The sequence below is a fragment of the Babylonia areolata genome, chromosome 21 (assembly GCF_041734735.1).
Source record: "Babylonia areolata isolate BAREFJ2019XMU chromosome 21, ASM4173473v1, whole genome shotgun sequence".
NCBI classification, from domain to species: Eukaryota; Metazoa; Mollusca; class Gastropoda; order Neogastropoda; family Buccinidae; genus Babylonia; species Babylonia areolata.
Genome location: NC_134896.1, coordinates 40459001 through 40480675, shown reverse-complemented (window position 1 = coordinate 40480675; position 21675 = coordinate 40459001). Strand labels below are relative to the sequence as shown.

The following is a 21675-nucleotide window of genomic DNA, read 5'->3' as shown; positions in this document are numbered from 1 at the left end:
AAAAAAAAAGAAGGAAAAAAAAAGCCTTTTTGAAGTTTGTCTAATTGATATCAGATATTGGACTTGAGACAAACCAGCAACAAACCTGCATATGAACCAGGAACTAGTTTCCATGGTAAGAGAATAACAAAAGGAATGTAACCTAATCAGATCCAGTATATTCCAAGAAAAAAGGATAAACAGCGCACTGTTAAACAGATCTAGTGTGTATCAAAGACAAGGGGGCACAACACACTGTGTTTCGCATTACAGGACACTGCTGAAGTACGCGGATGCCAGCCAGCAACCCAAGCTGCTGCGTGGCCCAGAGGAGATGCCGGACAATGAGCAGCCCATCGCGGAAAGTTTCTGCGACATGGACTACGTTCTGAAGTTACTGGACTTCCTGGCTCTGGAGGAGCAAAAGGGCAAGGACAAGTTCCAGCTCAAACACCTCACACTATTCAAGGTAAGCAGGCAGTGTGGGACTGGGTGATGAATTGACAGCAAAGCTTTGGGTTTAACGTGATCAGTGCATGGACCAGCTGTGGTTCTGACAGCAGGTTAATAACTCAGATATAGTGAAAAGGAAGAAAACCTCGAGATACCTGGACCATAGTCCAGCAACGATTTTTCAAGAACTGACACGGACTGCGACAACTGAGTGGCGGTTGGAAGGATGCGGGTTTGATCCCCATCAGAGATGGGTTTTTTTTTCAGTCCATGGCTGGCCCGTATCCAGAGTTGAGTGTCCTATGGGCTGAAATGGAAACACTGAGACAACACAGACAAGGGTCATCCATTTCATAGATGCATCTTTGTGAGCTTTGCTCAGATTTTCCTGACCAGCACTGTTGGTGTGTGTATCTCTCAGCCTGGTTCGCTGTCGTATCTATTTTGAAAGTACAGCCTAGTCAAGTAGTCCCAAACCTTGATGGATCTCCATACAGCATCTTCATCACTCCATCACCATTCATTATCATTGAAATGAAAATGAAATGTCTCAAATTGTTGAGCTCAAAAAAAGAAGAAAAGAAAAAAAGATCAGCACATGGTAGAATGATGACTGATGTGTAACATCTTAACTGTTGTGTAACAAGACCAGCACATTGTGCCAAACATTTTTGACGTTCTTTCATGTAGCACACATAACCCATTAGAAGTCTTGATAGTGTTAATATTTTGGTCCTGACCAGCTCCTACCTCCTTTTTCTGTTTTTTTTTCGGATGTGACAGGATTTTGTGTTAAACATGGTTATATTTTTCATTTAGTTACTGGGCAGTCCTGATACAGCCCTGTGCTGTCGGCTGAGCAGTAAACAACAGTGTAGAATGCAGCTGGGGAAAAAAAGGTGGCAATACAAGGGCATCCAGTCATGACCTGGGTGTGGCCCGGCCCCCTTAGAGTGTAAGGAGTTAAGGGCCGAAACACATGACTGAGGGGGGCTTCTTCTCTGAAGACATTGTATTGTCCAGCTCTCCCTTGAGACCTTGTATTATCCAGTTCTCCTAAGAGACCTTGTATTGTCCACGTTCTCCAAGAGACCTTGTATTGTCCAAGCTCTCCTAGAGACCTTGTATTGTAGAACTTTATTGTCCAAGCTCTCCTAGAGACATTGTATTGTCCAGCTCTCCCTAGAGACCTTGTACTGTCCAAGCTCTCCTAGAGACCTTGTATTGTCCAGCTCTCCCTAGAGACCTTGTATTGTCCAAGCTCTCCTAGAGACCTTGTATTGTCCAGCTCTCCTAGAGACCTTGTATTGTCCAGCTCTCCCTAGAGACCTTGTATTGTCCAGCCCTCCTAGAGACCTTGTATTGAGACCTTGTATTGTCCAGCTCTCCCTAGAGACCTTGTATTGTCCAAGTCTCCTTAGAGACCTTGTATTGTCCAGCTCTCCTAAAGACCTTGTATTGTCCAGCTCTCCCTAGAGACCTTGTATTGAGACCTTGTATTGGCCAGCTTCCTCCTAGAGACCTTGTATTGTCCAACTCTCCTTAGAAACCTTGTATTGCCCAGCTCTCCCTAGAGACCTTGTATTGTCCAGCTCTCCTCGTATTGTCCAAGCTCCCTTGTAGTCCAGCTCTCCCTAGAGTTTCTTATCACAGTGGTGGTGGTGCAGGGGCTGTTTCGGAACTTTGGGGACAGCTGCCTGGAGGTCTTCAAACCTCACCTTGAGCGGCTGGTGCGGGACACCAGTCACGACAAGCACGACAGCAGCCAGCGCTGTGCCATGGAGGTCCTCGCCGGCTTGATACGGGGCTCCAAGCACTGGCCCTTTGAGAAGGTGGGAGGCAGGGGAGGCTGCAGCTTGTAATGCTCTGTTCTTGGGTCTCATAATGTGCTTGATGTGTCTTTCACTATAGCAGTGTTTGACATAAGTTATCAGCGTTATGTAATCAAATCTTGAACTGTCATTCTAGACGAAGCGCCATCTCAAAGGGTAGAATTGAAAGATAAAATGATACTTATCTTGTAAGTTGAGGCCTTACACTGCACATGATTTGCAGTCTTGTGATTTTTTGTTTGTTTGTGTGTTTTTTTTTGTTTTTGTTTTGTTTTTTTTACATTGTATTCCTGAGTCATTTTCATTCCACATGTATTAGTAAATGGGCTTAGAGCCATTGAGTAACTGCTGCATAAATGCACATTAATTGATAACATGCATTATCTGTTCATGTACTAGCATTGTGAAGGGTACATAGACTTCTTGTAAAGGTGTGGTGTATATATTTGGTCATAGTCAAGTACTGCAGCAGACTGCTGTTTGAAAATATGTTAGCCCAAACAGAGGGAATTTTCTTAACAATGCAGTGAGAGGGAGACACACACATATGCAGGTATATATGCACTGGCCCAAAACATGTGAAAAGACATTAAACTCTCTCTCTCACTCTGTCTCTTTCTGTCTCTCTCGCACTCTGTCTCTGTCTGTGAAAATATTTCCCATGAAGGTCTTTTGCTCTTCCGCTGATCATCTTTGTGTTCCGTATTCAACAGAAACATGGTGGGAGAGCTTTTCATTCGTCAGCCTTACAAACCTGTCCATTACAGTTCCTCACTTACATCCTTTAAGACAAACCTAAAAACATTCCTTTTCAAGCAGTCTCGACACAACCTAAGCTCTCCATTCCAGACTTATGTTCTGTGGATCCACATGTATTTCTTCCACTCATGTTTTTGTCTGCTCTATGTACTATGTTTTATTATTATTAACTAAAAGTGTGTGTGTGTTGTATGTGTTTGTGTTGTGTGTTTATTTTTTGTGTGTGTGGCATGTGTGTGTGTGTGGCATGTGTGTGTGTGTGTGTACATGTGTGCATGCGTGTGCATGTGTGCGTGCGTGTGCATGTGTGAACTGTGTGCAGATCAAGGAAATGTGGGACTGGCTGCTTCCCTTGCTGACCTTTATACGCAACAACATCACCATAGAAACCCAAGACGACTGGGGCACCTTCTTCTCCACTCTGTCTGTATGTCATCCCCTTCTTCTCTGAATAGCTGTTGTTTTTTGATGGCATTGTCGTCGTCACTCTCTATCTCTTTTGTGTTTTCTTCTTCTCTGTACTTTTCTTTGTATGCTTTACTTCTTTGTGCTTGTGTGCTTTCTTGCTTCCCATTATTAAACCTTTCACTTGGAACTGCACAGAGTGTAGCAACATTCCTCAACATCCCCCAGTACCACCACTTTTAGAGTGATGTATGTGAGTAGGATGTAATATTTGAAATACATGTTGACACCTTAGCTTTTTCTGTTGACTTTGATGTTATTTGATACTCATGTTGATGTCTAAGTTTTTTCTGTTGGACGTTATTGTAATGTTATTTGAAAATTCATGTTGACGCCTTTCTTTTTTGTGTTGACGTAAATGTAATATTTGAAATTCATGTTGATGCCTTAGCTTTTTGTGTTGACATAAATGTGATATTATTTGAAATACATGTTGATGCCTTACTTTTTTGTGTTGACGTATATGTAATATTTGAAATTCATGTTGACGCCTTAGCGTTTTGTGTTGACTTTGACATGTGTTTGGGTGTAATGGCTGTTTCAGGAAAGTCGTGACCCCCGACAGCTTCATTGGATGTTTGAGCTGCTGCTAGACTCCCCCATCAACGGAGAGGCTGGGGCATTCGGTGATGCCAGGTAGGTGGGAGTGTGTGTGCATGCATAGAGGGAGCTGGGGGTATCTTTTTTTTTGTTGGTATTATGGATTTTTTCTTTGTGTGCTGAGGGTGTGGATTCTTTTTTCTTCTTTATTTCTCTTGTTGTTTTTTTGTTGTTGTTTTTTTTTGGACTGAGAAAGCTGCCGATCATAAAGTTTAAAAAGGGGAGGAGGGGGTGGGGGATGCATTGCCCTGAAATTGTTCTCCCTTCTTGATGAAATGCTGACTGATGAGACTGAAACAGATGAATGGTACAAATATAAGAATACTTATTATCTTTGAAAGAGAAATTGTTGACACGTTTGTTGGTAGAAAGGTGACATATAAGAGAGTACCTGAATTACATCCACCAAAGTGTTGCCGACTGCGATAGAGTATATTTTACTGTACCATTACTCGTCCATATCCAGAGAGTATGGAAATGTGTTTGCAGCATATAGTCAAACTTTGTGGTTGATTCATTGTTTTGTTTTGTTAAGTGATGGGAAGAGCCATCAAGGGTTGTTCTCATTTGATAAAATATAATGGTGTGTGGTGGTTGTGTGTGTGTATGGTGGTTGTGTGTGTGTGTGTGATTGTGTTGTATGTTGTGTATGTGTGTTAAATGTGTATGCATGTGGTGGTGGTTGTGTGTGTGATTGTGTTGTATGTTGTGTATGTGTGTAATAAGTGTGTGTGTGTGCATGTGTGTGTTGTGTATGTATTATGTGTGTGTGTGTATATTGTGTGTGACTGTCCATGTGTGTCTGTGTGTGTGTGTGCGTGTGACTATATGTGTGTGTGACTATATGTGTGTGTCTTTATGTGTGTATGACTGTGTGTGTGTGTGTGTATCATATGTGTGTGTGTGTGTATCATGTGTTTGACTGTTGTGTGTGTATTACTGTGTGTGTGCATGTCGTATGTGTGTGTTGTGTTTGTGTATATCACATGTGTAACTCTGTGTGTGTGTATGTTACATACGTGACGTGTGTGTGTGTGTGTCAGCCGGTTGCTGATGCTGCAGCAGGGCCTCATCCAGCAGGAGTGGAGAGTGCCGCAGATTATGCACCGCATTCTGACCGATGTGACCCCGCATCTCGGCCACCACTACAAGGCTGTGCGAGACCAGCTCGGCAGGTAAACTACTTCTTCTTTTTTTTCTTTTTTTTTTCTTTTTTTTGCTGCCCCATCAACTGCACCATTTCAGTGGCATTACTCCCATGCCGCTCATTTAGATTCCCCCATACATGACCACACCTGGGTTCATCCTTCGCTGTTCCAGCGTCGGCAGTCCACAGGGAACCATCAATGTTAGGTCGCTGAGTCACTTTGGTGGTGTTCAGTGGTGCCTGTTCTGTTTTAACGTACTTAGGACACCACCTACTAAGCCCCCTACTAATGACAATAATGACTTAATCGCGGAGCCAGACTGAGTGAACATCCCTCCCAGAGTGGTGACTGCCACCACGTCCCTCAAACAACAGCCCCCCATGAATCTGCCGACACTGACGACATTGACAGCACTCAAGCACGGAAGTGGAGGGGTGTCGAAACTGAGGTCACCATGAGAGCAGGGCATGAAAGGCCACAAACTTTGAGACTATTTTGTTTATATTGATGATGATGAAGGAGGAGGAGGATGACGGTGAGGTCAGGTAATTAGAGCAACACACCCAAAGACGCATCCTTGAAGTGGATGACACTTGACTGTGTGGTCCCAGTCTCCCCATTTGAGCCCACAGCACACTCAACTCTGGGTAGGAGCCAGCCACGGGCCGAAAAACCCACCTCCGCTGGGATTCGAACCCGTGTCCTCCCAGCCGTCAGTCCACGACGCTAACCACTTCGCCACGGCGGCTGGTGCAGGTAGACTTCTTTATTTGAAGTTGAGTTCAGGGACTCTGATGCACCTGCATCGTTGGTTGTCAAAGTGCTCCGATCTGTGCATTTAAGGATGTGGTGGTAAAGAGCTTTTAGGGTCAAGTTGTTCAGTGCTTGGGTCATGGTTCAGTGATGGCTGTGTTGTTTGGAGAGTGTGACTGTGTATGTGTGAGGGCATGGGGGGATGGGTCGTGGGTACACTTCTGGCTTGTCTGTGGTTGTAAAGGCTTGCCTTCGGTGCCTTCTTGTCAGTCCTTAAAACTGTCAAACCTATTTCCCAAAGAATGTCTTTTTTTTTTTGCAAGTGTCTGTGCAGACTTTCTCTTTCTGTTTGTGACATTCCACACTGATTATTAAACCCTTTAAAGCTGTTCTTGAGCATGTGAATGAAGGATTATTGTGTGTTGTGCTTTGTTCTTTGCTCCTCACTTTGATTCATCCTTGTCACGCTTTTGTGTGAATGTGAGTGATTAATCAGTGCGAATATGCTTTGATATTTTTTTCTCAAAGAAGACTGCTGCGATTTCCAAAATGCCATTAGTAGTAGTAGTATCAGTAGTACTAGTAGTAGTATTCTTGTATGTACTGTAGTGACTCAGAAGTGAAGTGCAGCTATTAGTTGTCCTGTTTGTCCACAGACACCATTCCCGCTAAAAGGCATGACTTTGTCGTTTATGTTGTGTGTTCCAGGTTGTACTGAATGTATGGAAGAATGTCTTGTGATTTATAAAAAAAAAAAAAGAAAAAGGTTAGGTATAGTTGAATGTCTGTGACTTTTGTTGTTTTTTAACTTGATTTTTATTATTGTATTGGGAGGGAAGTGAATGTGAGGTTATGCGGATTATCCAAGTTCAGCATATTATCTCTCTGTTCTGTGTGTGTGGCATATTATCTCTCTGATCCTGTGAAATACTATATTATAACTGATTGTTTGAGGCTTGCAGTCATTTCAAGAAGAATAGGTTTTAATAAGTGGACAGCAAATTTGAAACCAAAGTCAGGTTTTGTTCTTTGTAATTTAATCACCGCAGGGTGGGGAGTGTGTTTAATGCTGGGAAATTCATAAAGAAGGGAAAGATTGTTATGTGACATGTCACTATCTTTATTTTATCACTGATCTCATGTGTTACAATAACTTTTTTTTTAAATCCAGTCACTTTTTAAGACCACAAAACTGCTTTATTCGAAAACAAAAGTAGTGCATATGTTGCTGATGTATATCCACCTTGCACCAATAGGTTTCAAAGGATTAAAAAAAAAGATTTATTCTCTCAGGTTGAGGAGGATGACTCTGAAGTTGTGGAGAAGAGGGTTAAGATGCTTATATGCTAAACAATGGCTTCATGAGGGTCCAGGTTTGAATCTCGGTCTTGCCCTTACTCAAAAGTTTGACTGGAAAGTCAAACTGACTGTCTAGTCATTCAGATGATACAATAAACTGAGGACATTCATGGTACACTGAAAAAGAACCCATGGCAGCATAGTGGTTGTTCCCTGGCAAAATTCTGAAGCAGAAATCCTCTCTGATAGATAGTGAATTATATTGAAGCATGCACTCAAGACTTGACTAGTGGGTTGGGTTATGTTGCTGGTCAGGCATCTGCCTGGTAGATGTGGTGAAGTGTATATTGATTTGTGTATTTAGGGGATGATGATGATGATATGGATGTACTAATACAGAGATGCCAATTGTTATGATTTCACTGTACTTTGTACGCTCAATCGCAGTTTGTTCCGACATTACACCAACGTCAAATTTTTTCTAAGGAGTTTGTTTTCAGCTTCATAGCATAGTCACATGCTTTCTTGTTGTAATATAAACCAGACGCTCTTGACCTATCCATCACGAGGCCATAGCATAGTCACATGCTTTCTTGTTGTAATATAAACCAGATGCTCTTCACCTATCGATCACGAGGCCAGGGCAGTCACTACTAACTTTGGTCTCATGTGCTGATGCTTAGCTGATTGAGTGCGTTTTACATGAGTGGACCAGTCAGCTTAACCATAGCAGTTACACCATGTTGCAGGTAGGCCCAAGTGTTTGTATGCCTTGTAGATAAAAATTTTATTTTTCTGATGTGGCTTGGAGTCCGGATGTTCTTATCAAGTTCAAATGTTCCGACTGAATTTCCTGACAGTTCCTACAAACACTTGACAGCGGTTGGCATCTCTGGTAATTTTATAAACTGATTTGCCCGATCACAGTGACAGCTTTTGAGAAACTTGCAGAAAACATATTGTGTGTGTATTTGTACATGCGTGCAGCCTGCTGTCCAACATCTTCCTGTACGACTACCGCCTCAACACGCGGTCACAGTCACGCTCCCCGCAGAGGTCGCAGTTCCTGGAGCAGCTGCTGACCCACCTGCAGCCCCTGAAGGACGCTCAGCTGGACCGGGGAGACACCAACAATGCCACTGTCACCAAGGCCTCCCAGGACAGGGAGCTCTCGGGCTCTGACAGCAGCGTGGACAACGCCACCATGCAGGTGGATGAGGATGACTCTGAGGACGAGGAGAAGAGGATTATACGGGTGTGCAAGACAGGTAACTGGGCCGTAGTCGGGGAAATCATCTTTTAGTTACACATACTTAGCCGAGCATAAGAGGATTATGGGGGTGTGCAAGACAGGTGACGGGGCATAGTTGGGGAAATCTTCTTTCAAGCACTCGTATTTAACAGAAGAGGATTATGGGGGTGTGCAAGACAGGTGACGGGGCATAGTTGGGGAAATCTTCTTTCAAGCACTCGTATTTAACAGAAGAGGATTATAGGGGTGTGCAAGACAGGTGATGGGGCATAGTTGGGGAAATCTTCTTTCAAGCACTCGTTATTTAACAGAAGAGGATTATAGGGGTGTGCAAGACAGGTGACAGGGCATAGTCGGGGAAATCTTCTTTCAATTACATGTATTTAACAGGAGAAGAGGATTATACGGGTGTGCAAGACAGGAAACTAGGCTGCAGTCATGAAACTAGCATGTGTTTGAACTTCTGCACAACTAGATACACACAAAGGGGGTTCAGGCAATAGATGGTCTGCACATCTGTTGACCTGACATACTGGCAAAATCTCTGTCTTCAGACCTCCCAGCGCCACAACTGAGATTCGAACCCAGGACCTCTCAGATTGAAAATCCAGCACTTCAACCCCTCGGCTGTTGTACCCATCAAGTGTATAGCTGATATGAGTCCTGTGTTTGTGTTCTCTTTTGTGTACATGTTTCTTCTTTGTTTCTTCTGATGCCATTTGTGAAGAAAATTTCCTTTGATTCTTGTTTGTAACTTTTGTTTCTTTCGAGGTTGTGTTTTCTTTCTTTCTTTGGGACACGTGTGTTTCTTCTGATTACATCCTTTATGTCGTCTTTGGGTGAGACATGTTTGTTTTTGTATTGTCACCATTAATGTCTTCTGGGTGACACATTTGTTTCTTGTAATGTTATCATTTGTTTCTGTTAAGTGACACATATTTCTTTCTTGTATTGTCATCTTCTGTTTGTTGTAATGTCACCATTTGTTTCTTCTTGGTGTCACATTTGTTGTAATTTCACCTGTTGTTTCTTCTTGGTGATAAGTATTTCTTTCATGTCATGTCACAATTTTTTTCTTCTTGGTGTTGTGGATGACACATTTATTTTTTGTATTGTCAGAGTTGCTTTGTTTTTTGTTTTTTGGTGATGTATGTTTCTTGTTTGTTATGTTGTAATGTATCATTTTGGTGATGTATGTTTCTTGTTTTGTTATGTTGTGATGTATCATTTATCTATTTCTTCTTGGTGATGCATGTTTGTTTGTTTTAATGTCCCCAGTATTGAAGTGGTTGAACCATTCCTGTGTGAGAGGGTTCAACACTCTGACTGAAGACGTCTTTCCTCTTTTGCCTGTGGTAAGTTGATGCTTCACCTTCTTCACTCTGCGTACAAGTCTTTCTTTTGTGTGGCAGTTTGTACTGATTGATTGGGCTGTTGTTTGGCTCTGGTTGTGTGTGTGTTGTGTTGTGTTTTGTTGGTTTCAGTTTCAGTAGCTCAAGGAGGCGTCACTGCGTTCGGACAAATCCATATACGCAACACCACATCTGCCAAGCAGATGCCTGACCAGCAGCGTAACCCAACGCGCTTAGTCAGGTCTTTTGTTGGTATCATTGTGGAATGATTCTTGTGTGTGAAATTTGTGTGTGAAATTTGTGTGTGTGTGTGTGTATGCGTGTGTTAAATGCATGTTTACCATTACCCAGTAAAACCCTGGATCAAGCATCTTCTGTGTTGACGGTTCACTCTACACCTCAGTGCTCCTCTCCCACAGTCTCAGAGCTGAGGGGCCAGGTGTTCTTGATGCCAGCATACAGCTTTCTCCTGTAGTGTTCTCCTCTTTATCCTCATGGAGTCTTCAGTCCCTCCCATGTGATATAAAGCAGCATTGAAGTCTGTCTCCCACACTCTGCTGTCAAAAACAGATGGTGAAAAGAAAATTTGAAAAGATTAAACAAAAAACAGGAAGCCTGAACCTTCTTTAGGTTTTGCAAAAAGATCGCTTTGACTGTGTAGGTAAACTTCCCCTTTAAGATTGAGAGGTTTTGTTTTCTTTTCGGTTGTCTTTTTCTTTCTTTCCTTCCATTTTTCTTTCTTATCTATGGTTTCTACTTCTGCGTTCATGAGCTGCACCTTCCACGTTCACTCAGTTGTGCATGACGTCTTTTACCCTACGATGCAGGCACCAATACTTCATTTTGAGGGGCGTGCACACTGGGTTTGTTCATGTTTCTGCAACGCGCTAAGCACTGACTTGGACTGGATCTGTGATATTGGTATTTGATCTTCTGCATGCATATACACATGAAGGGGGTTAAGGCACTAGCAGGTCTGCACATACTGTTGACCTGGGAGATCAGAAGAATTTCCACACTGAGAGTTTGCTGTGGTGTTGTTAACGTCTTTTTCCAGTGATGATTATGTGTGTTACTGTGTTTTACAGTACCTCCTTTCAGAGAAGACTGTCTGACAGAGGGTGTCTCATGGGCTCAGCAGACTGGTTCTCGTGGTTCTGTTTCACTTTCAGAGTGGGTTAGTGGTGTCACTTTGTGTGGAGAGTCCCCAGCCAGTGTTGGGAGCAGTTTCATTCTGTACGGGGAGTTTGAAGCCTAGCCTGGGAGCAGTGGTCAGTTTGCATGCAGAGTTCCAACTTGCATTGGAGCTGTTTTTTGGACAATTGCGTGGATATGACCTTTGAAGTCAACAAGGCATAAAGAAATGAAGAGAAAATTAACACTGCTACTACTTCTTATGCTGATACTGCTAATGCTACTGCTTCTAATGATGATGTTTGATGAAGATGGTGTGCAATGTGTGTGTAATGGGTGTGTTCAGATCTGCAACCTGTCGAGTGTGATGAACGATGAAGACCTGCGCACAGACTGCAAGGCGACGTTGACCAACCTGTCCTCGTGCCTGCTCACCCCAGACATCCTGCCCACCGCCCTCAACACCATCAAAGAGGTCAGTGGGGGGTGCCACAACTCATCACATTCTCCCCGGGTGGTCTTTTTTTTAAGTGTGTGTGTCCGTCTTCATTTGCCCACCTGTCCCACTGGACTGAATAGTTCATATGGGGGGCTCCCGGTTTCACATATTTCACGTGTAGTCTTGGAGACTTGTTCTTGAGTTAGTTTTGAGACCGCTGAACAGAAGTTCAGGTCTCTCTGTCTTGTCAGTGACAACTTTTGAGGCTTTGCATCCGTGACTTTCTTGGGGAAGATCATACAGTGTTTATGGGTGGAAGGCTGTTTGCCCAGTTGGCACCCTAACATGGGGATTGGTTTTTTGTCATCAGCATAAAACAGCTATGAGGGTAGTTGTACCCACCTGGACTTTTTTTGTTTTTGTTTTTTTTTGTTTTTTGTTTTGTTTTGTTTTTGCTGCCCCATCATCTGCACCGTTTCAGTGGCATTACTCCCCCATACACGGCCACACCCAGGTTCGTCCATCACAGTTCTAGCGTCCCACCTGGACTTTGTATTGTTCCAGCATCAGGTGAGTCTGACAATTCAGACAGTCCAGGGATAGCCCTTGTAGTTTTGTCCTGAATAGATGTGATGATGGATGACAAGGGGAGTCCTCAGGGGCACAGCAGAGAAGGGCTTGGTGGACACTTCTGTGCTCATTTGTTCCATGGACAAGAAGCGTGTGAGTACATGCGTTGTGATATGGAAGGTTGAGGAAAACCCCATCCAGTTTGCTATCACAGAGTGTGTGTGTGTGTGTGTGTATGCATGTGCTGCAATATGGAAGGTTGAGAACCCCCCACCCCACCCTTTTAACCTGTCACAGAGACTGACCAAAGCAAGTGTTGTGTTTCTTCAGGTGGCAGGGCTGGAGTCGTGGCACGCCCGAGTGGCCATCCTGCACTTTGTCCAGATTGCCGTCTTCGGCAACTTCTTCCTGCTGCAGAACCAGGAAAGTCAGACTGCCATCCGTGAGCTGCTGCTTCACCTGCTCTGTGACGAGAGGCTGGAGGTGAGACCCTGGAAATCAGAGTATGGCTGCCTACATGATTGCAGAGCTAAAAACAGCCATGGATGTAAAAGCCCATTGATACATATACAAGTGAAGGTGGGAGTCACAGCCCACAGATGCAGAAGAAGAAGAGCTGTCTGTGATTGTGGTGGTGCTAATGACTGTTGTTAGTGAGGAAACCCTGCCACCCACCAGTTATGTTAGAAAAAACAAGGAAATTTTTAATTAAAGAATTAACATGCCTATTAATTCTTTAAAAGTATTTTGAAAATGATCCATGATCATAAAAAAATAAAATAACATCACCAAACAAACATTTCAGTCAGTGATTAATGAAACACAGCACAGTGCACAGTGAAATGTTCATATCTTATTTGAAAAGTGAACAAATAGTTTAAAAGACCCAATCCTGAAAGGCTGTCTGACTAAAATTGTTGTTCTGTTTGATGTAGATGATGATTCATGAAAGAGGTAATGTAATCATTCACTCAGAATATAGTGCATCACAGCTGGTTTTTTGACATCGCAGTTTGAAATGTTTGGCTTATGGGGACATGATAGGTTTGAATGTCTGACCTATGGGGTTTTTGTTTTTAAAGTTTTTGAATTTAGTGATAATAAGCCTGTATGAACCTTGTGGATATCGCTGTGAAGTGCATGTCAGGAGGTGACAATGAGTGTTTTGATGGGCAGGTGAGGGAAGTGGCAGCCATGACACTGAGTGGGCTGATGCACTGCGGCTTTCTGCAGATGAACTCGGATATGTTGGTAGGTGTTCTTTTAGGCTCCCTGTCTCTCTGTCTGCATGAACCAGTGGAAGGTGGTGTTCTTAGTTCTTGTGTGAATTGAGATTGAAATTGCAAACAGTTCATGTGAAAATTTAGAAAATGCTTGTATGAACATCAATATCTTCTTAGTGTTCACAGCTACACCATCAGTCCAGTTCTGGTCGTGAATGACGTAGTTTTCTCCAGTTCTTGGTTGTCATATAGTTTGGAACATTATTATCTGACTCTGTCACTTTACCATTTAATGAAGTGAGGTATATATTATACTGATACTTCTGTCTGCTGCTTTACTGTTTTATGAAGTAAAATATATGATACTTGTGTCTGCTGCTTTACCATTTGATGAAATAAAACATAATATATCTCTCTGCTATGTTAGCATTAAATCAAGTAAAAGCATATATCTCTGTCAAGCTGTGACAATGGACATTTTTGGGATTGCCCTTTGAAGTGATATCCTCTGGACAAGTTGTTTTTGTCTGATGATATGAGCTGATCAGAACCCTATAATTACATTTCCGGCCACAACTGACAGTTTATCGGTCCTGTGAAATTTTGCCTGTGGACCTCAACCAACAAATTGCCAGTTGTGACCACCACTTTTAGTTTTGGCTGTTGCCATTGATGACCATAGATGACAGATGGAGGTAGGACCTCACGATGCAAGAGCGTTAGGGAGAAACTACTCTCTGAACTGCCTATGAATGCAAATGAAATTATTGTAAAAATCGGCCTATTGAATGCACCGCTATATAAGCCACAACCCCAGAATTTGGAAATTTATTGATACATAGCCAGAGTGGTTTATATACTGGAAATGTTTACACGCATGCACTGGCACACTTTTACAACGAGTTTTCTATTCAGGAAGAGTAAAAACCAGTTTTGAAATCTAAGGTGATTTTTGAAATAGACTGGAGACTGATGGCAACACTTGATTTGACCTGAACGTGTCATCTGGAAAACCTGCAACATTGGAAAAATCCACAAACAAGCTGCGTTGTTATTTTAGCCACAGGGGTCATAGTTGAGGGAAAAACTTGCAGCTAATAGTCTGAATTTTACAGTATGTGCAAAGGGAGGATTTTATGCAACACATTTTCTAGCGTTGACTGCTGCAGTCAGAATTGCTTGGTCCAGGGGCAGGCAGCAAGCAACAGGGCAGATGTTTGTTTTCTCAGACAAGTGTGTTGATGAAGGTAAAGGGAACATGCAGCCGTATTGTGTTGTGTGTGCCTTGCAGAGCCACTTTGAGCACCTGAGGCGAGTGAAGCTGAAGAAGCGACAGGCCAGCACGGAGCCCGACTCTCTGGAGAAGCTGATCAAGCGTCACGCAGGGGTGCTGGGGCTTAGTGCCTGTGTGCAGGCCCACCCCTATGACGTGCCTGACTTCATCCCACAGGTCCTCATGGACCTCAGCATCCACGTCAACGACCCCCAGCCCATCCAGGTCAGTGCTGCAGGGCTGGTGAAGGAGAATCATTTGGTTTGGGTGACTTGATTGTATTTGACTGGTTTTGGTGACTTTATTGTATTTGACTGTGGTCTTGGTGACTTGATTGTATTTGGTTTTGGTGACTTGATTGTATTTTGACTGTGGTTTTAGTGACTTGATTGCATTTGACTTGACTTTATTGTATTTGACTGTGGTTTTAGTGACTTGATTTTATTTGACTGTGGTTTTGGTGACTTGATTGTATTTGACTGTGTTTTTTTTGTATCTGATTGTATTTTGACCATGGTTTTGGTGACTTGATTGTATTTTGACTGTGGTTTTGGTGACTTGATTTTATTTGACTGTGGTTTTGGTGACTTGATTGTATTTGACTGGTTTTGGTGACTTGGTTGTATTTTGACTGTGGTATTGGTGACTTCATTGTATTTGACAGTGGTTTTGGTGACTTGATTGTATTTGACTTGATTGTATTTGTGGTTTTGGTGACTTGATTGTATTTGACTGGTTTTGGTGACTTGATTGTATTTTGACTGTGGTTTTGGTGACTTGTATTTGACTGTAGTTTTGGTGACTTGATTGTATTTTGACTGTGGTTTTCAAATCAAAGAGCTTGTGTTCATGTCAGCAACCCAGCAGCCCATTCAGGTCAGTGCTGCTTGGCTGGTGAAGGAGACTTGGTTTGGTGACTTAATTGTATGTGACTGCCATTTTCAAATCAAAAAGCTTGTGTTCATGTCAGCGATCAGCAACCCGTTTAGGTCAATGCTTCGGGGACTGGGTGTTGTTGACAGGTGAAGGACAGTCATGTACTTCTTAACTGCAGGGTTTTGGAAGTCTGGAAAAGGATTGGAAATACAGGAAGACCAGTCAAAGGCTGGAAAAGTCATGGAGATGAATGTTTTATCCCCAAAATTTTGGAAAAGTCTTGGAATTTTCATGATACCTTTTACCTTATCTAAAGATTTTGGTTATGTAAAGAAAAGAAAAAAAGAAACAAGGCAGTTGAAGTAAAGATAATTAGTTAAATGTCAAAATCTCTGAATTTTTTTTTATGGAACAGTGTTTTAGCATCCCATACTCACCCTTCTCACTCTTTCTCTCATAACCTCCCAATCTGTGGGGTAATTAATTCTGTTAAGTTGGTGCTAGTGCATACTGGTATGTTTGTATGTATTTTGGGGCATTAGAAAATGTAATGCAGGGTTTGGGAAAAAAATTATGGGAAAAATATGGAGTTTTGATGACTCAGACCTGTTGGAACCCTGCATTTGACTGTCATGTTCAAACCAAAGGAGCTTTCATTCATGTCAGTGGCCATTAGCACATTCAGATTAGTCCTGCAGTGAAAGGTCGTTTATGAAAGGCAGTCAGCTGATTTTTGCATTGATGATTTTTTAAACTTGTACATTTCAGATAAGTTCTTCTCACACATTTTGTTGTGTGTGTGAAATCGAAAAAGGAAATGTATGTTTTGTTGTGTGGAAACAGAATCATGCTGACATGTTTTGGTTTATTGATGTAATGTCAGATTGTCGTTTTGAAGAGGATGAAAACTATTGTGGAATAATAACAGATGTTTTTCAGAAGAAAGTTAGAAAACTGTTTTGTGTGTGTACAGACTTTATGCTTTTATCCCTATATTAAGCATTGAGGTGCATGTTGTGCAGATGACCGTGAAGAAGACCTTGTCAGACTTCCGCCGTACCCACCACGACAACTGGCACGATCACAAACAGATGTTCACAGACGACCAGCTGGTGGTGTTAACGGATCTGCTGATATCCCCCAACTACTATGCTTGACCACAGTTCTGCCTAGGCCTCTGTGGGTCTCCATGTCCAGGTCAGACACACTGAGAACTGGTATTGGTGGTGTTGGTGGTCCTTTTATTCTGCATTTGTGGGTTGTAATTCTCCCATATTCATTCGTATGTATGAGCCTGACCTTTTTTCTTTCTTTCTTTTTTTTTTTTTAACCAGGCTTGTTGGCAGCCATACTCTTCTTCTGGGGGGGTGTATGCACGGTATTTTTTGTTTCCATAGCCCATCCAATGCTGACGTGGACTGCAGGATCTTCCAGTGTGCATGTTTGATCATTTGTGTGTGTATATGTATGAAGATGGTTCAGGTACTGGTAGGTTTACACATCTGTTGACCTGAGAAATCATAAAATTCTCCACCCTTTACCCATCAGATGCTGTACCTGGGATTCCAACCAGGGCCTGCAGAGATACAGATTGAAAGTCCAGTGCCATAATCGCTTGGCTGTTGCATCTGTCAGAGTATGTGTTGAAGTACGTGTGTGCATGTGCTGTCATTCAATAGTTATGATCACATTTTCTTGATGTAAAAGAATTAAAGGATCAATTCAGTACTGTTCTGACCACGTATACTCAGTGTAAAAGAACCAGTGGATCTGTTTACTACTGTTCTGATCCCCTTTTCTTGGTGTTGCAGACCTGATGGGTTCCCAGAGTGATGTTCCCCAGATCTTCACCTCTGTACAGCAGACGCCTTCATGCTTCCAGTGCAAAGCTGTGCGCGTGCCTGGGTGTCACCGCGTGTGTACTCGGCTCTGTGTGTGTGTGTATGCGGGAGAGAGAAATAAAATGGCTATGTAAATAGATTGTGCGAGTGAGGATAGTGATGGTTGTTGATATGTGAATACTTGAGGATGTGAGTAATTAGTGTGAAAGAATGAATTTTTGTCATGAGAGAGAGAGAGGTGGGGGTGTGTGGAGGGGAGAGATGGGGAGAAAGATTTTATTTTAAAATGATGATTAAAAAAGAGAAATTGATTTGATGGTAAGATAGGTTTTTTTATGAGAGATCCATCAGTAAATTGCTCACTGAACATTATTCACCAAAAGAAATGGTAGAATTGATTTTTGAAAAAAAAAGGAAAGGAAAAATCACACAATCGAAAACTTCAAATGTGGTTCTTGTGGTGAGACTGGAGAAAAGACTTTTACTACCAAGAGGTCTGAAAGTGATGATATATACATTCACGGTAACCAAGTTGATATCTGGTGTCAACTGTGCTCGTATCTGTTTCCAAGAGCTGTACATGGACTTTGGAAAATGAGAGACTTCAGTGGTTGCTGATAGATGGTGTGAATGTCTGTTTTGTGCTCCGGTTTACATTGAGCATCACTGTAGCCGAGTGGGTTTCATATGTGGCCTACTTGTTACTTATTTAATCTTTTACTTTGCTAATCCTGTATGGTTTTTCTAGCATGGTTCATGAGTGTTGTGTGTTGGGTGAACAACGTGAACATGTGTTCATCAAGGTCTTAAATACCTTGTTTAGGTAAAATGTTTGGTTTTTACAGAAAGGTCTCCTCCAATCACTGTTTTTGGTTCTTCAGAGACTGTTGTATCATTCTCATTGTCTGGTGTCCATTGCGGTAACTTTCTTGGATGTGCATTTTGTTTGTCTTTATAATCCATCTGTTTATTTTCAGTATGTAAAGGGGGCAAGTTCTGTCCATGATTAGGTCATTAATGGCAATAGCACAGATCCATTCTCTTACTGCAGTATGGCTGAAATGCCAGCTATTCAAAGCAAAGTTTGTACAATTGTACAATGCATGGCATAGTGGAAGAATTACCATTTTACAGTTAAAAGATGGGAGAAAATCCAAATGTAGCCACAAACAAAACATTGCATGCAAGACAGTTGTAGTCACTCAAGACAAGATGAGACATGCATAACAAACAAAAGCACACATTAAAGACAAGTTATTCTGTCACTTCATAATATTGCATGATTAACAATAAATGACAGGGTGGCCACTTAATAATATTGTATGATATTACAATAAATGACAGCCATTGAAAGCATACTCTGAAGGTTACTCTGTAACGACTGGTTATTCCTGTCATGTGTACCTGTTTGGTTGAACTTGCCACTGTGGAAATGCAACATTTAATAAAATTGGAACTGCCAGAGCGGAGAGACTTTGTTAGGATGTATTGTGAGTCATTACCTAGTACAGAAAGATTTAAAGGACAGATTCTCATGCAGCAAGACTAAAATTTTGCACATGTATGAAGCGAATTCTTTTCCCAGTCCATTTAGCCAACAGTGTGTGTGTACATGGTGGTAGGAGAGAAAGGTGGGTGTTCATAGAGAAGCCAGGTGTGTGCTGCTGGTTCATTGAGGAGTACATGTTTTCCATTGCAGAACAATTACTGAACTGCATCCATGGATGCCAGTTATATAACCCAGCAGAGGTCTACCTCATGATACATGGTCTGTACAGTATTTCACTTTTGGTAATGGTTTACATTTTTAAGAGTACTTTTTTGTTACGCAGAACGTAAGGAAAGGGTGTCATCACTGGTGGAAAATAAATCTTATGTCCTTTCTGTCTTTTAGCACAGGTTTACCAAAAAAAAAAAGTTTTAAAAGTTGTTTTTTTTAATCCCCCAAGAAATTACAGGATATGATATTTGATTGAAAGTGAATTGTTCCCTGTTCAGGTGTTGAGGAAATCGAGTGCATGTTCTAAAAAACTGATTCTGTGGATGAACTGCCCGTCTTTGCTCAACATGCTGAGTGACTTGATCATGCTGCAGATTATAAAATCAGACTGCAGCGTCATGACGATGAAGTGTGTTCGTTTCCCGTTTTCCTGTGACGGCATTGACAGTAAATAAGTGAGGTGCTAGTGCCCACGTCTATTTGCAGCAGTCCTTTTTTCCCCCCCAGAGAGATTGTGAGAGAAGCTGTCCACCTATCTTCTGTTGGTGCTGTCATTGTGTGTGGGTGGCCGGGCCATATCAAAGTTTTGTGAACTGCCGGTTGTACTGTCTTTGATGTGGGGGGATTCTTGCACAGTACAATGGTGGCTTCCCCCGTTTTTACCCCTCCTGGTTTTTTTTCCCCTGGAAGAAAGCTGTGTTGCTTCTTTTAAAGAGTATGTTAATAAACAGTCCTTTTAAAAAAATGAAGTGGTCATTGGTGTGTTTCTATGCATGTGTGAAAAAGGATGAGTTTTGCTTTTTTGTTTTGTTTTTGCTATTGGTGAAAATAGCTCTGGTGAGAGAAAAGAAAAATGGAGGACAATTACACTGATAATTCAAGCACCAGAACCCATGAATTTGTCTTGTATGTTGATCATTATTTCTCACCATTTGATAAAATGAGGGGAAAAGAAATAACACTTTTTTTTATGAAACTACACACCAGAACCAACTAGACCAGCCTTTTCCATTCTGAGAATAACAGCAGTTCAGTGAAAAGAAAGGCACCTTCAAAGGGAATTCTGATCAACGTGGGAATTGTCAGTCAAAAGATGCTGACTTTGGCATGAAGACTTGTATCTGAAACCTGTTAGGTTTTCCTCGCATCAGAAGCACTGTCCAGGGATATGTGCACATGTGTTTCAGCTTTCATTTTGTGACCAGTCACAGATGATTTTACCAGACTTTTTTTTTTTCATTGCTCAGTTTTTATGAAAAGATAAAACAATTTCATTGAAAGGTTGACTGATCAGTCTTATTCCTAAGACAGTATACTGTACTAATACTTAGACTAATGTCAAGGGTGCTGCTTTCATGAGAATATACCTAAAACAGCAAAGAACAAATTGAAAATGAGACAGGTGCAATGTTTCGGCAGAGCTGCCATTTCCAGTTAACAAAGACAACACAAATACGAACTGATACTGTGTACAAGATATATATCTTTTGGAGGGAAGCTTACTGTGTACAAGATTTTTTTTTTTTTTTTTTAATCTTTTGAAAAGGAAACTCTTGTATAGTATATTTATGACTTGTTTAAATCTAACCATCCCAAGTAAAACAGTTAAAAAAAGAAAAAGATAACAGTGTGCAATAGTCTGATTCCCAAAGCTCTTCTGTTATTCAGACCTATACAGAGCTGCTGATACATTGCCTTTTAGCTTCAAAGATTCAGTTTTGTTTCATTTTGTGTTTTTAAATTCAAAGACAATTCTGATTTCTTCCTCACATGCACACTGAACAAGTTTCCATGTACTCACTTTTAATAAGAGGAGACAGACAAAATCTTACGACAATCATGGAAACCATTGATACATGCATAAAACTTTTCTTCATTACATTTACATTTGTCATATGTACATCAATTTCTATACTCAATACAGAAATACCAGTGTGCGTTTCATGTCCTCTGATAACAATACCTCAATGACAGTAGTCTGTTGCATCTGTGGCATAGTCATTGCAGTCATTTTGACAGAGGTCCAGGGAAGGCATGTCTTGTGTGACTGAAAAACCATGCATCCAATGTCATTATTTGTTCTGTATTTGTATTGTATTATTCTGTCATGCCATTTTTCTGTATGAAATTCAAGCTACTCTCCCTACGGAGAACATGTCACTATGGTGCAGCACCGCCTTTTCTTTTTTTCCCCCTGTTTGTAGGTGCATTTGCTTTTAATTACACATACTTAACCGTGACCCACTAGTGCAGACTCCGGCAGGGGTCTGATTCCTGTCCTGTGCAAACTACTTCCCGCCTGTGCGGAGAAAACGAAAGTAGCTACGGCCGATAACCTCCCGAAGTAGGTTACATCCCCTTTGCAAATTTCCTTTTTCTTTCCGAGTGGATTTTGCCAGGAACAACCTGTATGTTGCCCTTGGTTCTTTTACATGCACTAAGTGCATTAATACTGACTTGGGGCTTTGGATTATCGTCTCATCCAAATGACTAGCGTCCTGACCACCACACGAGGTCTATTGGAGGGGGAGGGGGATAGGGGGCTTCGATCCCGTGCACTTAGATTCCCTTGCTTCGTGGATGAATGTGTTACCACCCAGCCACCAGTCCACTCGTGATGAAACGACGGTCAGACTGAACCGTCACCAAACGACCCCTGCAGTGTGACTGCAGCGCTGAGCAGAATTTCTGGCTGTCCCTCCTTCAG

General features: G+C 41.9%; 1 protein-coding gene across 1 annotated transcript in view; it reads left to right on the top strand.

Moving 5' to 3' along the window:
- Positions 1-17688, top strand: part of LOC143295928 (proteasome activator complex subunit 4B-like) — a 62609-nt gene extending 44921 nt beyond the window's left edge. Inside the window, exons 34-46 of the mRNA XM_076607613.1 lie at positions 253-448; positions 2100-2264; positions 3346-3450; positions 4033-4124; positions 5132-5263; positions 8276-8556; positions 9819-9895; positions 11373-11501; positions 12366-12518; positions 13212-13286; positions 14550-14756; positions 16430-16604; positions 17219-17688. Of these exons, the coding sequence (XP_076463728.1) occupies positions 253-448; positions 2100-2264; positions 3346-3450; positions 4033-4124; positions 5132-5263; positions 8276-8556; positions 9819-9895; positions 11373-11501; positions 12366-12518; positions 13212-13286; positions 14550-14756; positions 16430-16564 (1747 nt within the window). The 3' untranslated portion in view covers positions 16565-16604; positions 17219-17688. The remainder of the gene's footprint in view (positions 1-252; positions 449-2099; positions 2265-3345; positions 3451-4032; positions 4125-5131; positions 5264-8275; positions 8557-9818; positions 9896-11372; positions 11502-12365; positions 12519-13211; positions 13287-14549; positions 14757-16429; positions 16605-17218) is intronic.
- Positions 17689-21675: the final 3987 nt, after the last annotated feature.